This window comes from Eimeria tenella, genomic scaffold (assembly GCF_000499545.2).
Source record: "Eimeria tenella Houghton genomic scaffold, Eth_scaff107, whole genome shotgun sequence".
NCBI lineage: Eukaryota > Apicomplexa > Conoidasida > Eucoccidiorida > Eimeriidae > Eimeria > Eimeria tenella.
This window is the reverse complement of record NW_013541469.1, coordinates 107,818-119,747: the sequence shown is the minus strand read 5'-3', so window position 1 is coordinate 119,747 and position 11,930 is coordinate 107,818. Positions and strand designations below refer to the sequence as shown.

The 11,930-nt window shown below is 49.0% G+C and overlaps 3 protein-coding genes across 3 annotated transcripts in view; 2 read left to right on the top strand and 1 right to left on the bottom strand.

Moving 5' to 3' along the window:
* Positions 1-1,118: 1,118 nt before the first annotated feature.
* On the top strand, positions 1,119-2,554 carry ETH_00003270 (Chromosome III, complete sequence, related; the record flags this gene model as incomplete). The annotated part of the gene is made up of 3 exons (XM_013372775.1): positions 1,119-1,264; positions 1,476-2,261; positions 2,341-2,554. Coding segments are annotated over 3 exons (1,146 nt in total), but the record flags the coding sequence as incomplete, so codon positions are not given.
* An 847-nt stretch (positions 2,555-3,401) lies between these two features.
* On the top strand, positions 3,402-8,342 carry ETH_00003265 (uncharacterized protein; the record flags this gene model as incomplete). Its single annotated transcript, XM_013372774.1, has 14 exons — positions 3,402-3,467; positions 3,735-3,936; positions 4,257-4,367; positions 4,496-4,869; positions 4,937-5,081; positions 5,185-5,283; positions 5,516-5,572; positions 5,699-5,842; positions 5,960-6,204; positions 6,240-6,819; positions 7,457-7,519; positions 7,814-7,852; positions 8,000-8,058; positions 8,196-8,342. The coding sequence occupies 14 exons, from the start codon at positions 3,402-3,404 to the stop codon at positions 8,340-8,342; spliced, it is 2,331 nt and encodes a 776-aa protein (XP_013228228.1).
* Positions 8,343-8,685: 343 nt separating this feature from the next.
* The window catches only part of ETH_00003260 (ubiquitin carboxyl-terminal hydrolase, putative), a gene marked incomplete at both ends in the record, with an annotated part of 11,496 nt that continues 8,251 nt past the window's right edge, over positions 8,686-11,930 (bottom strand). The window contains 7 exons of the mRNA XM_013372773.1: positions 8,686-8,864; positions 9,074-9,114; positions 9,554-9,654; positions 10,058-10,125; positions 10,375-10,424; positions 10,578-10,682; positions 11,552-11,772. Coding sequence (XP_013228227.1) covers positions 8,686-8,864; positions 9,074-9,114; positions 9,554-9,654; positions 10,058-10,125; positions 10,375-10,424; positions 10,578-10,682; positions 11,552-11,772 — 765 coding nt within the window. The remainder of the gene's footprint in view (positions 8,865-9,073; positions 9,115-9,553; positions 9,655-10,057; positions 10,126-10,374; positions 10,425-10,577; positions 10,683-11,551; positions 11,773-11,930) is intronic.

Below are 11,930 nucleotides of genomic sequence, written 5' to 3'. Positions count from 1 at the left end.
GGGGGAGCGCGCCGAGCAGCCGCAGCAGCAGCAGCAGCAGCTGCAGCAGCAGCAGCAGGAGGACGAGGCCGGGCGCCCCAGGAAACGACGCGCTCAGGGGCCAACAGACGCGGCGGGGGCCCCCAGCTGTGGAGGGGGGCCCCTGCAGCAAGGGGGCCCCCCAGCCCCACGGCGTGTCTCTGACACAGGAGTTGAAACTGAATCTCTTTGTGTCCGCTCGCCCTCGTCTTCTTCCTGCCAGACAGACCGCGGAAGCCGCTGCAGCGCAGCAGCAGCAGCAGCAGCAGCAGAGGAAGCAGCAGAGGAAGCAGCAGGAGCAGCAGAGGCAGCTGCGGCAAAGGCGACTGGGGCTGAAAGGGAGGACTTTGAGGCCCCAGCCTCTCCAGCTGCTGCTGAAGCTTCTGCTGCGCCGGATCTGCAGCAAACTGCAGCAGCAGCAGCAGAGCCGCAGATGCACTTCGAGCGCATTGCGCAGTTAGTTGCTGCTGCCAATCCAGCAGCACCAAACGCGAAGGCCGTTGCTGCTGAAATTGTCCACGAGCTGCTGGCTCTTGTGCGGAATCGGCTGCTGCCAGACCCTCCTGCTGCTGTGCTGCAGCAGCTGCAGTCTGCTGCAGCGTGTCTAGGGGTCCACTTGAAGCAGCGGGGGGCCCCACAGGTCTTAGCAGCAGCGGGGACGCCCCCAGAGGACTGCAGATAAAGCTGAATTCTTATTTGATTTTTTGAAACTTTTTCTTTAACACTTTCCAGTAGTTGGCGCAGCAGCAGTAGCCTGAGTTTCAGGGAGTTGGCGAAGTCCGGGGAAGCAGCAGCGTCGTGGAAGCTGCGGCTGCACAGTTACGAAATGAGTGAAAGCAGCTAGCTGCCGCAGTGCTGCGGTTAGTACTGCGAAGCAGCAGAAGTTTTAGCCAGTTTAGTGTTCAGTTGGGGAGCTTGTGGTGCATTTCAGAAGGGAGGCGCTGGTGTCTATACAGGTTTGGCGGCTGTTCAAGTCACTGTTGGCGGCGGCGGCTCTGCGGCGATCTGTGTGGAAAGCGCGGAAATCAGCAGCAACAATGCATGCAAAAATGCATGCAACAACGACTTTATGCTTTTTTTTGTGGTGGCTTTCTCCGCAGAGCGCCGCTTCCGAGTACACGGAGTGGTGCCGCGCGGCGCCGGAACATGGAAAACCTGAATTTGCAATTTGTGCGCGCCACGGCGCAGGAACTGCGAGCTACACTCTGGAAATTGTGCCTGCCTTTGGCCCAGGAGTGGAGTTAGCGTAAGTTTAATTCAAATTGAAAAAGAAAGCTGCAGTCTTTGACGCGTTTCAGCAACGACGTGAGCATTCGCCTCGTGGGAAGCTCGGGCCGCGCGACTCCGCCGATTTCCATTGCGTCTGCGCGGTCTGGAACGCACAAGCGGTGGGACTCTGGCGATTTTGAAGTTCAGTTGGACTTTATTTATTCAATTTTACCTTTTTAATGACGCAGAATCACCGTGGAGTCCGTCGATGTGGGGGATCCCGAAGAAGTCCAGGCAGTCCTGGCGGGCAGCCAGCCGTGGCGCTGCCAACGCCTGGTGGTCTGGAAGGACTTTCGCTACTGGCTGTTCGACTGCATGCAGACTTTGACGAGCAAGCGCCGGGAGGCGGTGAGGAGAGACCTAGCATTTCTTCTTTGCTGCGCTGGAGCTGCTGCTGCTGCTGCTGCTGCTGCAGACGTTCACCATGTCGGGGAACAAGATGTACGAGGCCACCGTGCAGACGGGCAACGACGAGCACGGTCAGTTGCTGCTGCGCTGCTTCTGGGGACTTCCTTAACTGCTGCTGCAGCAGGAACTGTTGGCCCAATTGAACTCACTATGAGCGGCAGCTACCGCCAAGCCAGCCCCAAGTTGCTGCTGCTGGGGGTCAAGCCCGGGGCGGAGGAAAGAGTGGCTTTCCGCGCTGCAGACGGTGAGGGCTTTTGCCTCACAACCCCCAACCGGCAAACAGTTCCTCCCGCTGCCGCCGCCGCCGCTGCTGCTGCTGCTGCTGCTGCTGCAGTGGGCGAGCTGGAGTCGGTGCTGCTGCACAACGGCGCGGAAGAAGACCCGTGGTTCTGCGAAAGCCTGCGGATAGCAGCAGAGGGGGGCAGCGTTGCTGCGTTTGCGGTGAAGAGGTGGATCGGAAGTCCTTTTGCAGATTCTGTGAAAGTGAGTCTGCGGCCTTCCGAAGATTCGGACTCAGCGCCTCAAGACGTGGAGTGCCACACGCGGGGCAGCGACTTAGTGAGCCTGTAGGTTGCTGCGAAAGTTTGGCTTTCTGCGAGCTCCGGGGCCCACTGCTGCTGCTGCTGCTGCTGCTGCTGCTAGCAGCGCCCCAGAACACCTGCAAACTTTTAAAGTGAGGTGCCCCATGAACTGCACCTTCGCCGAGTTCGCCCTCACCGAGGGGGCGTCCATACACCCCGCCGCCTCCTCCGTCTGCTCCGCTGCAGAGGCCGACGGCGTCGCCTCGCCTTCAGGTACGCGCTGCAGCAGCAGCAGCAGCAGCAGCAGCAGCGTAGCAGCGGCAGCAGCAGCAGCGTAGCAGCAGCAGCGGCTGCTGCAGCAGCAGCAGCAGATATGGTGCCTTCTCACTTCTCTTGATTCTTCTTTCCAGGGGGGGTGCTGGTGGTGTCAGTGGTCGGGCCGCTGCCTGAGTACTCTGGGCTGCCGCCGCCGAAGCCGGGAGAAAGTAAAAGAAATAAATATATTTATTTTACAAATTGAAATTAAATTAAATTAAATCAAATTAAATTATTTTTCCTTCTTTTCAGAGCCGCGATCCTTTGAAGTTTGGCCGTCGCCGCGGGCCGCCTCGTTCAGCTTCTTTCTGTATCGAAGCGGTGGGCGTCTTCTTGCTGCTGCTTATTTCTCGGATTTTATTTATTATTATTTGTTATTTGTTATTTATTATTTATTATTTATTATTTATTATCATTTATATTTTTGAAATAGATTCAATTGATGATATTTCCAGCGATATTCGCGTAGTAGATGGTAAGAAACTCTCGGACTCAGTGCAAATCTGAAGTTCACAATCGACAAATCTGAACAACTCCCGCAGCCCACGGAAAGCTCGCCGCGAGCGGCCGCCTCGAGCTCCGCCGAAACGGAGTCTGGGGCACTGTGTGGTGAGCTGCTGCTGCTGCTGCTGCTGCTGCCTTGTGCTGCTGCTGTTGCTGCTGCGGCTGCTGCTCTGTGCTGCTGCTGTGGTTTCGAGAGCAGCAGTAAATGGAAACGGCCTGCAGCAAACAAGGCGACTTCGCGGTGTTCACTGAAGACTCGGCGCGAAAGGCGTGTCAGCAAATAGGTGAAAAGGAAGTTCAGATTAATTTTGGATTTATTTCAAATTTAAATTTAAAAATAAATTCGCCAAAGGCTATTTGCACGGAATGTACCACGAAGACGGCTGCCTCAGCCTCGACGGCCACAACGTCTGCGCGGGGCCTGGCTACCCCGTTGCTGCAGCAGGTTAGTGCAGCAGAAGCTGCAGCAGCAATTCCTTCGCTTCTTCAACTTCGCCTGCTTCTCTTCCCCGCTGCCTCTCCCTCGACGCCTTCAGGAGTCATGGTCAGCGCTGCTGCTGCTGCTGCTGCTGTGGCTGCTGCTGCTGCTTCATTGTGCTGCTGCTGTTGCTGTTGCTCCTGCCTCGTGCTGCTGCGGCTCCTACTAAAACTGCTGCTGCTGCTGCTGCTGCTGCTTTAAGTGAATGGCTCGGCGTGCAGTGCCTAGGCCCGGAGAAGAGCTTCCAGGAGTGCACTTTCGAGGAACCTGCTGCTGCTGAGTGCAGCAGCCACAAACTGGACGTGGCAGTGAAGTGTTCAAACAACCCCCCGGGGGAGCCTTTGTTTGGGACTTTGCGAATTGTGGATGAAGACGGATCTCCTTCTTTGGGGGGCACTGGGCGGCTGCAGGTGTACAAGGACGGTGAGCAGCAGCAGCAGCAGCAGCAGCAGCAGCAGCAGCGGCAGCAGCTGGCTGCGGCGCGGCGTTGTTGCTGCTGAGCAGCAGCAGCTGCGGCCATTTTGCTGCAGCAGCAGCAGCTAGTTGCGGCTTTGTATTCTTGCTGCTGAATTTCCTGCTGCAACAGGCTGGGGCAGCGTCTGCGACGACGGCTGGACCAAGGAGTCCGAGCGCGTCTCCTGCATGCAAATGGGATACACCGGCATGAAGGCAAGCTTTTGCTGCTGCTGCTGCTGCTGCTGCTGTTGCTGCTTCTGCTGCTTTTGCTGCTGCTGCTGCTGCAGCTGCTGCGGGCTTTGAGGGAGTGAGTGCAGAACGGAGGCATTTCTGGGAAGAGCTGCGAAGACGTGAACGGCCTGAACATGTGCGGCCCTCACGAGGAGCCGATTCACATGGTGAATGTTGCATGCGAAGGTGAGAGAAGAAGTATTTTTGTCGATTGAGTGCATTTAAAGGAGCTTTTTCGATTTAATGTTGGATTATTTTGAATTAAATTGTAATTTAACGCCGTTGGATGCCTCAGGAGATGAAAAAGCCCTCCGAAACTGCCCCCACGAGACCAAGTCCGACATCTACTGCGCCCACAGCGAAGACATCGTAGTGGCCTGCCGCGGAGACGGAGACCCCACGGGAGTCGGGGCTTTCAAAAAGGAAGATCTTCCGGAAATTTCAAAGAGAAAGTTTCGGCCTCTTCTGCAGCTTTCGTGTTCAGACAAAGCTGCATCGAAGAAGGGCCTGGGGGGCCAGCCAGGCGCGCTCTTCCTGGGGTCTTGCCCGAGCGGCTGCAAGTGGGAACTCGAACTTATTTTGCAATTTGAAAATTTTGAAAATTCGGTTCGAAACAGCGAAGAACAGACGGAGATACGGGGCACCTTCATCTACACCGACGACTCCCCTGTACGGGAAGCCACGAAACTTGAACTCTTCTCCTCAAATTCGCCTCTTCTTCTTTTTTTCTCTTCAGATTTGCAAAGCTGCCATTCATGCTGGAGTCATTGGCAGGAATGGCGGAAAGATCGCCATAGTTCTGGCTCACGGCCAGAACTCGTACTTCGGCTCTGCGCGAAACAGCATCAGCAGCGCCGCTGCTGACGCCCACGCCAGGTCTTGTGAGCCAGCAATTAATAATAATATTCCAGTTTATAAATGCTGCAATTTGCGATTTTTAATTTGCAATTTCTTTTCTAAACTTCTGACGCTTCGCCTGGTCAGTTCTCGTGACGCATCTCGTCACCGACGTGCAGGCCAGATCGGACAAAGAGCCGAAACCGAAAGCTGCGGTGAAATACGCAGGGGATTCATCTTTGAGAGGTAATTTAATTTAATTTAATTTAATTATTTTGTTTCCATTTTCATGAAATCTAATTGTTCTCCTCAGGAACGTCGCTGAGACTTCAGCAGCTGAGCCTAGAGCAAAACCCAATTCAAGTTCCCCCCAAGTTTCAGTGGACGCCTCCCCCGGACTTTGCCGGCAAGTCTTTTCTCTTTCTTCATTCTTTTTGTTCTTTTTGTTCTTTTGCATTTAATTGAATTTTATTTTAAGGTTTTCGCGGCAAGGGCGGCGACTTCGTGGATTTGAGAGAGCTGCCGGGCTCGGAGGGTCTGAACGGCTTTGCAGATTTCACGATAGCCCTCACCGCGAGCGTCAAGGGCGAGTGGATTTCAGAAATTGAGTTTAAAACTATTTTTAAAAAATAAATAAATGCCTTTTGCTGCTTTTTGTTAGGCGGGAAGGGCAAATGGAGGACTCTCGTTTCGCACAGCGGCTGCGGTGGATTGCTGCTTGCAATAAACAAAGAAGGGGAGATCTTGTTGGAAAACAACTGCGATCCTCGAGTGATCAGCACTGGAATAATTCCTGAAATGGATGGTGAGTGGAATCAAAAGTTTTTATTTCATGTCATCTTCGGGTTTTCTCGTATTCCACTTTTGCAAAGGTTGAATTTGCAAAAGTTGAATTTGCAAAAGTTGAATTTGAACTTCGCAGAAAAGTTCCACTTGGCGGTTTCTTTCTTTTCCCCCGAAAAGCGCGTCGCCATTTACTACAACGGAGAACAAATTGTTTCGGAGATGACAGATTTCGATTTCAACATGAAGGCAAGTGCAGCGGCAGCAGCAGCAGCAGCAGCAGCAGCAGCAGCAGCAGCAGCAGCAGCAGCCCGGCTGGCTGCTGCTGCTGCTGCAACTGCTGCTGCAGCTGCGAAGTGGACTATTGGTCCTTTTAATTTCGAAGTTTACTTTCAAATTTTAACTTCAAATCGACGCAGAATTCCGTTATTATTGGCCGCGCCGCGGCCGCGGACTCCGACTACTTCGTGGGGTCGATCTCAGGCCTTTCGATTTTCAACTACGTCTTATCGGCGGACCAAATCATTTACTTATCCACTCAAAATGCAGCAGCAGCAGCAGCAGCAGCAGGAGCAGCAGGAGCGGCCTGGGACTTGACCGTGGGGGGCGAGAGACGCACGGAGGACGGCCGAGTCTGCCTCTCCCCCTGTTCCCCCGAAGAGCCCCTGGAGTTCTTCGGGGCCCCCGCGGGGGCCCCCGAGGGGGCCCCGGAGGGGGCCCCCAGGCGGGCCCCGCTGCAGGGCGCAGTGGAGCTTGCATGCAGCGACAACGCGTGGCTGGAGGCGTTCAACGGGTTTGTGGGGTCTCGCTTTTTGATCAGCTGCCCCCCCAACTGCGGGGGGGCCCCCGGGGCCCTCCGGGGCAGCAAAGTTTACTCCCCAGACTCTGCTGTCTGCAAAGCCGGCCTCCACGCGGGGGCCCTGGGGCCCCACGGGGGCGAGGCCCTTCTCGTGCTGCTGAGCGGGGGCAGCAGCTACGCAGCAGCTCCAGGACACCACGGTGAGCCGCAAACCCTAAACCCTAAACCCTAAACCCTAAGCCCTGAGCCCCGGAGCTTCCTAAACCCTTGACGCTGGAGGCGGAGCCCTGATTGCTAAGCCTTGAAGGCTAAACTCTGGACGCTAAAAGAGCCTAAACACTCAACCCGAGACCCTGAACCCTAAACGCTAAACCCTAAACCCTAAACCCTAAACCCTGGTTTGACAACTTTGTTTTATGCAAACCCTCGTTTTAAAGGCCTCATCAGCGACGCGGAGCCTTCGCCCCAAATCAAGTCTTTTTCTGTTATACACGCGCCGCCCTACAAGAAGCTGAGCTGCTACAGTGAGCACTTCGGAGTTGAATAATGGGGCATTTCACTGCAATTTCAATCAAGTAATGGAACATTTTATTGCAATTTAAGCCAAATAAAGAAGTATTTCATTGAAATTTAAATGAAATTATGATTTTTTCATCCAATAAGTCGCGAGTTGGTGGTGAATTGCTCCCAGCGGCGGTGATGCATGCGGCTGGTGTCACCCAGGAGCAGGGCTGCTGAAATGCAGAAAGAATAATTTCAAATTAAATTTAAGCTTTTAATTTGAAATTAAAAACTAAATTTTAAAAGAAATGATAATTTTTATTTGCTGGAATGCAGGCGACGGCGCCCTCGTGATGCAGATGAAGGTGGGACAGCTCGTGCTCATCTCCTGCCCGCCAGGTGCGCGTACAGTCGAATAAATTCAAAGTGGAATATATTTTACATTAATTTAAAATTCATAAATAAATATTATTTCAAATAAATTTCAAATTTTTACAATCGGTGAAGTATTCATGCATGTTTCCCTCGATATCATTTGTGATTTCGACCCACCGTGGTGTGCAACAAGTGTTTGCTGGATTCTTATGAACGCGTTCATGTCTCTGTAGCTACACTGCATTCACTTTGCATCAATTTACACATTTTAAATTTCATTTATTTAATTTTCTGATTTCAATTTTTTTGTCTTCTCAGGCTGTCTGGCGGCCTCCGATGCTCGGGTGTACGGAACAGGTGAGCGGATCTGCGCGGCAAAGGCTCTCCACACCTCCACTTAAAACTATTCTAAAATCATTTAAAATCATTTTAAAATTATTTTAAAATTACTTTAAAAACATCTTAAAATTGTTTTATAGTTCTTTTATTCTCCTTCTGCTTCAGAAGACCTCTACAGCCCCTTATCGTCGGTCTGCCGCGCTGCACTACACGCGGGCGCACTGGTGAGCAGCTGTCTCATTTGTTGTGGATAAAAAGTACCATTTATTTCTTTTATTTACATTTATTTATATTTATTTATATGTATTTGATTATATTTCATTCATATTTATTTACATTTAATTCACTTTTATATTGCCAGCCCCCCGATGGAGGCCACGCGGAGCTGCGGGCCGGGGGCCCCCAGGAGGCCTTTGGGGCCTCCGAGGCAAACGGAGTGGTGTCTCTGAAGGGGGAAAATTATCTCCGTTCATTTTCTTTTAAAATGAAAAAGAAAAGAAGACTTTGAGGCCTTTAAAGCTGGAGCAGCTGCTTATTTTGATATATCAAAAGTGTTTTATTTCTATCTTTTAATTTTTTCTTTTTTCGTGACAAAGCACTTAAAAATTGAGGCGGTCTGTGCGCAGTGTTATAAATGAAAATGCCCGTACAGAAACAGACACTTCCAAGTGCATGCATATTCACCATTTCTCACTTCTCATGCCCCGCTGCTGCTGCAGCAGCTGCTGCTACAGCAGCAGCTGCAGCAGCAGCAGCAGCAGCAGCAGTTGCTGCTGCTGCTGTGGCTGCAGTGCCTTTTAACTCTGCCTCACCCCCCTTCCCGTTGCCTCTCTGCAGCCTGCTGCTGCCCCCTACATGACCCAGGGGCGCACAGGGGGCTGCTGCTGCTGCTGCTGCTGCTGCTGCTGCTCACTGGGATGTGGGGGGATCCTGTTTGCTGCTTTGACTTTGGCTATTCTGCGCATTGAGTCTTCGCGGCTGGAGCGGAGCTCGTAGGTGAGCATATAGGCGTCGGCTGAGTGGCACTTGTCTGAAAAAATAAAAAAGAATTGAATTCAATTAATAAATTCAATTAATAATTAAATAGTAAAAATTAATAAAATAATGCAATTCAATTGGTAGTTTGTCAGCTGCTTTAAATGAAAGGAAAAAATATTTCAAAAATCCAAAAACTGGTCCGGGTTGCTCGAGGCCCGCAGCTGTACGTACACCCGAAAACTGCAGAAGCAACTTTCTCACCTTCGTGAACGGCAGTGACACAAGAGTCATTAAACTCGTACCTGAAAAGAAAACAAACGAAAACAAACGGAATTAAACGCAAAATAAATAGAAATAAACGCAAAATAAACAGAATTAAATGCAAATAAATAGTAAATCAACTCAGCATTTGAATTTGCATTTAAACTTTTGCGGCAAACTTCAGACGGGCAGATCCCACGCGCATGCACCAGCTGTACATACACCCCAGAGCAGCCGTATCCCTTTAATGAAAAATCAAAAAATAAAAAAACGCAAATCCAAATAAACACAAACACATATACATTTATATATACACGGACACAGGAGATCACACACACATTATTAAACACTATACATATATTATATACATATATATATGTGTACATATATATATATATATATAAGATACTGAAAAGCAGAGTACTACAAAAAGAAACGAAGCAAAAAAAAAGAAATGAAGTCCTCGAAGGCGCAGCTGACCACTGGCCGCGGATTTTGGTGTAGGCGTAGTAATGGCCGCCGCCGAGTTCTCCGGAATGGACATTAACTGCGATGAGTTCGTACTGGGGGTTGAAGCTGGGCTGTACGTACACCGCAGAGGGGCAGGCGGGGGTGGGGGAGCGGCACTTCTTTTTATTTGCACTTCTGGGACTCAGCATGGAAGTTCGGTTTCTCCAATTCTACTTTGGAGTCTTAACACTAAGTTAGGAGTGGGCTGTTTCTCTGGACTTGTGGGAGTTTCCAGTTGTCTCGCTTTACTGCTTTCGATTTAAGAGTCTTATTTGTTTATACTTAACTTTTAAATTAAAAGCAATATATTACAAGAGGGCTATTTGTCTGTGTAAAACTTCTGTTATGTACATTTAATTCATTTTATGTGCAGGGCTTTGCTGCTTTGCTAATAGAAAAGAAATAAAAATGAAATGACCGCAAAAGAGAAAGAGGACACATACACCCAACCAGGTGTACAGACACCCCACTCACGTCTTCTTCCCTCAACTGCTCAAGGCCTCCAGGAAGAATAAACTTCTTCATGTCCAGATATTCCCCGGCTGAAAAAACAAAAAAGAAAAAGAGAAAAAGAAATGCTTTCTTTCGCTTCTAATGGCCTTTATTGGACTAATTCAGTTTACTGTGACAATGAAAACAAAATAAACTTCAAATAAAATGATTTACTAAAACAACTCATATTTATGCCGTCGCAATAAAATTGCTCAGCTCAACAGGCTCAAACAATTGGCCAAAGAAGTGCAAAAAGAAATGCAAAAAGAATTAAAATGAATTTAAACTAACTGACAGACTTTTGTACGGAAAGCAGACGCGCGTGTTTGTCTTGGAGCGGCTCCACCGGCTGTACATACACCCCAACAGCGCAGCTGCGAAACTGCTGGAAAGCCGTTCAAAATGCGTCAAAGTGTTCATTTTGAAGGAATTAAATGCAAATTAAATGAAATAAATGAATTAAATGAATTAAAAACAAATTAAACAGGAAATAAAAACCCACTTCACGTTGTGAAATCGCTTCAAATGCAAAATCAGCACGCGAGGCATTCGCCACAAGTCCAGCTTCTTCTGCGCCTGCACGTGCTTGCGGCAGGTGCTGCAGTACCTGAAAGAAATGCAAAATAAATGAAATAAATAAAATAATAAAACAAAATAATGAGATAAAATGATAAAATAAAATAATAAAATAAATAAAATGAAAAGAAACCAACAAAAGGGAAAGTACACGCCGCGGGAAGCAGCAGCAAAACTGACCCGCTGAACGCAGGTGTCTAGACACCCGAAATAAATTCAAAATTGAAAAATTAAAAATTAAAAATTAATTTAAAACAAAAGAAGCAGCAAAGTTAAACTCAAGTTGCTGCTAAGAAGTTCAAAAGCTGCAATTAAAACTAAAAGTCAAAAAGAAAATTAAAAATGAACACTTTTAAAAATCCAGAAAGATCTGCTGCATGCAGAGACAATTGCAATTTACTTCCGGCTTTAATTTTCATTTTTAATTTCATTCTTAATTCCACTTTTTAGTTGCATTTTTAATTTCCTTTTTCTAATTTTTTTTTAAATTCTATTTGTCTAGTAAAATGCATTTACACGCATTCATGGGCATTTAAATAAATCCACTAAGTTGCATTTAAATTTAGAAATTCATTTTAAAATTAATTTATTTAAAATTGCAAAAAGAAAAAACGCACGAATCCACAGTAGGAACAATGAACAGAAGAAACCCTTAACCCTAAACCCTAAACCCCAAACCCTAAACCCCAAACCCTAAACCCTAACCCCAAACCCTAACCCTAAACCCTGAACCCAAACCCTAAGCGCTAACTGTAAACCCTAACCTCAAACCCCAAACCCTAAACCCTAGCCCCAAACCCTAAACCCTAGCCCCAAACCCTAAACCCTAGCCCCAAACCCTAAACCCTAGCCCCAAACCCTAAACCCTAAACCCTAAGCCCTAAACCCTCGTGTGCGCACCACATGTTGTCTTGGTCTAGAATTTCCTTTTCTGAAAAAAGCTGCAAACAATCCGCCAGTTGGATTTTGTGGGGCTGCCTGACAGTGCCCAGAGACACAATGCTGCTAACCAGCGAGCTCTGCTGCTCCAGCGAGCCCCCGCTGCTGCTGCTGCTGCTGCTGCTGCTCAGCACGCCCGGCAAACTGTCCATCCCCGAGAGGTCTAAATACACCAGCGCCATCTGCAGCACAAAAGACAAAACTTCATTTTCTATTTTCTGAAAAAGCTGGCCAAATTAGTTCACAAGAAACCCATTCAAAGCGCAAGCAGCAGCAGCAGCAGCAGCAGCAGCAGCAGCAGCAGCCGCAGCAGCAGCAACGGCAGCAGTATTGCAGCAGC